The sequence below is a fragment of the Orbicella faveolata genome, unplaced genomic scaffold (assembly GCF_042242905.1).
Source record: "Orbicella faveolata isolate gen_17 unplaced genomic scaffold, um_ofav_v1 contig_1, whole genome shotgun sequence".
In the NCBI taxonomy this organism is placed as follows: domain Eukaryota; kingdom Metazoa; phylum Cnidaria; class Anthozoa; order Scleractinia; family Merulinidae; genus Orbicella; species Orbicella faveolata.
Window position 1 is genome coordinate 37,861,187 of NW_028301536.1, and position 1,314 is coordinate 37,862,500.

At 42.2% G+C, this 1,314-nt stretch overlaps 1 protein-coding gene across 1 annotated transcript in view; it reads right to left on the reverse strand.

Moving 5' to 3' along the window:
• Nucleotides 1-1,070: 1,070 nt before the first annotated feature.
• The window catches only part of LOC149118979 (orexin receptor type 2-like), an 835-nt gene continuing 591 nt past the window's right edge, over nt 1,071-1,314 (reverse strand). Inside the window, exon 1 of the mRNA XM_089275362.1 lies at nt 1,071-1,314. This exon is cut by the window's right edge and continues 591 nt beyond it. Coding sequence (XP_089131488.1) covers nt 1,071-1,314 — 244 coding nt within the window.

Here is a 1,314-nt window from a genome sequence, read left to right on the forward strand (position 1 = left end):
GTAGCCAATCACAGCGCAGTAACTGGTTCGTCTTCCCAGCTTTCGGAGCTAGCCATACAATAAATATGGGTTATTGACCAAGCTTGTTCGGTCTAGATGGCTAGATATTGGCCAAATTATTTTTTTGCGTGTTTATGAATCGAGACGGACTCAAGGTCCATTACCTCGTAAAGAAAAGACCGAGGCCAGTATCCAGCCATCGTGACCGAAGGATTTGGTCGATAAAGGATTTATTAAATGGCTTTTGGGAAATTTTTCCTTCGGCATACAGCGGGCAGTCCCGAGTGGGCAAGATAGCGCCATCTTGTCCGCTCGGGTAGCCAATCACAGCGCAGGATTTGGTTCATCTTGCCCGTTCCCGAAGCTAGCCATATAGTAAACTTACCTACTTACTCTCCTATTTACTTTATTATGAAATACGTGTCAGTTTCACGGCATGGAAACACTTGGAAACTGGTATTACCGAAGTAACAACGTCATTTCATCTTAATAAATGGAAAACTGAATGAAACCTGAAATGGAATGAAACATCAAAAGCGAGCAATATCATGACTTCAGTGAACTACAAAGTACTATATTATTCCTGCAGTCATTGTCGAGGTTAAGGAATTGAAAGTGACACTCCGACGACTCCGGCGAGAACACTACGACATAGTCTCGCTTTAAGGGGCCAAACACAGATGTCTCCGGAGGGAGTTGGGCGCGAAGCTTGGCGACTAGTTTTTGACTCTTAGTACTGCGCGGGAGACGAGACAGCTGAAGTTAAACTTATCAGAGTATATCTAAAGGTAAGCATTCCCATCTACGCATGTGCTAGTGACTTTCGTGTATAATAAACTGCATTCAAAAGACATTTAAAAGTTGCTTAACTCCATTCCGATAGTCTTTGTTGAATGCCAGTTAAATGCACGGATTTAAAGCACTTGTAGAGTGCGCCAAAAACCGCGACATAAAAAGTAAATCTTTAGGAAGCCCACAAAAGAATTTTTGGACGAAGGAATTTAAAAAGAAAGTAACTTGGTATGGAAGCTAACAAAGAGTGAAACAAAGGACAATTGTTATAAACATTTTCAACGCTTTGCTTCTTCTTCGAGAATTAAGACGGTTTGTCGTCGCGAGGGGTTTCCAGGAGTCTTTCTCCGCCAAATTTTATAAATAACACAGCTGTACAGTGTTGGTACGGTAACCAAAGGAAGCATGTAGAAGAGAACGAAGAGAATTATGGTATAATCCTGGGACGCCTTGTAGGTATCGAATGGAGCCGGCCATCGTTCATCGCAGTAGAGTTGTTCTTCATTTTTCACCACGTTGCTT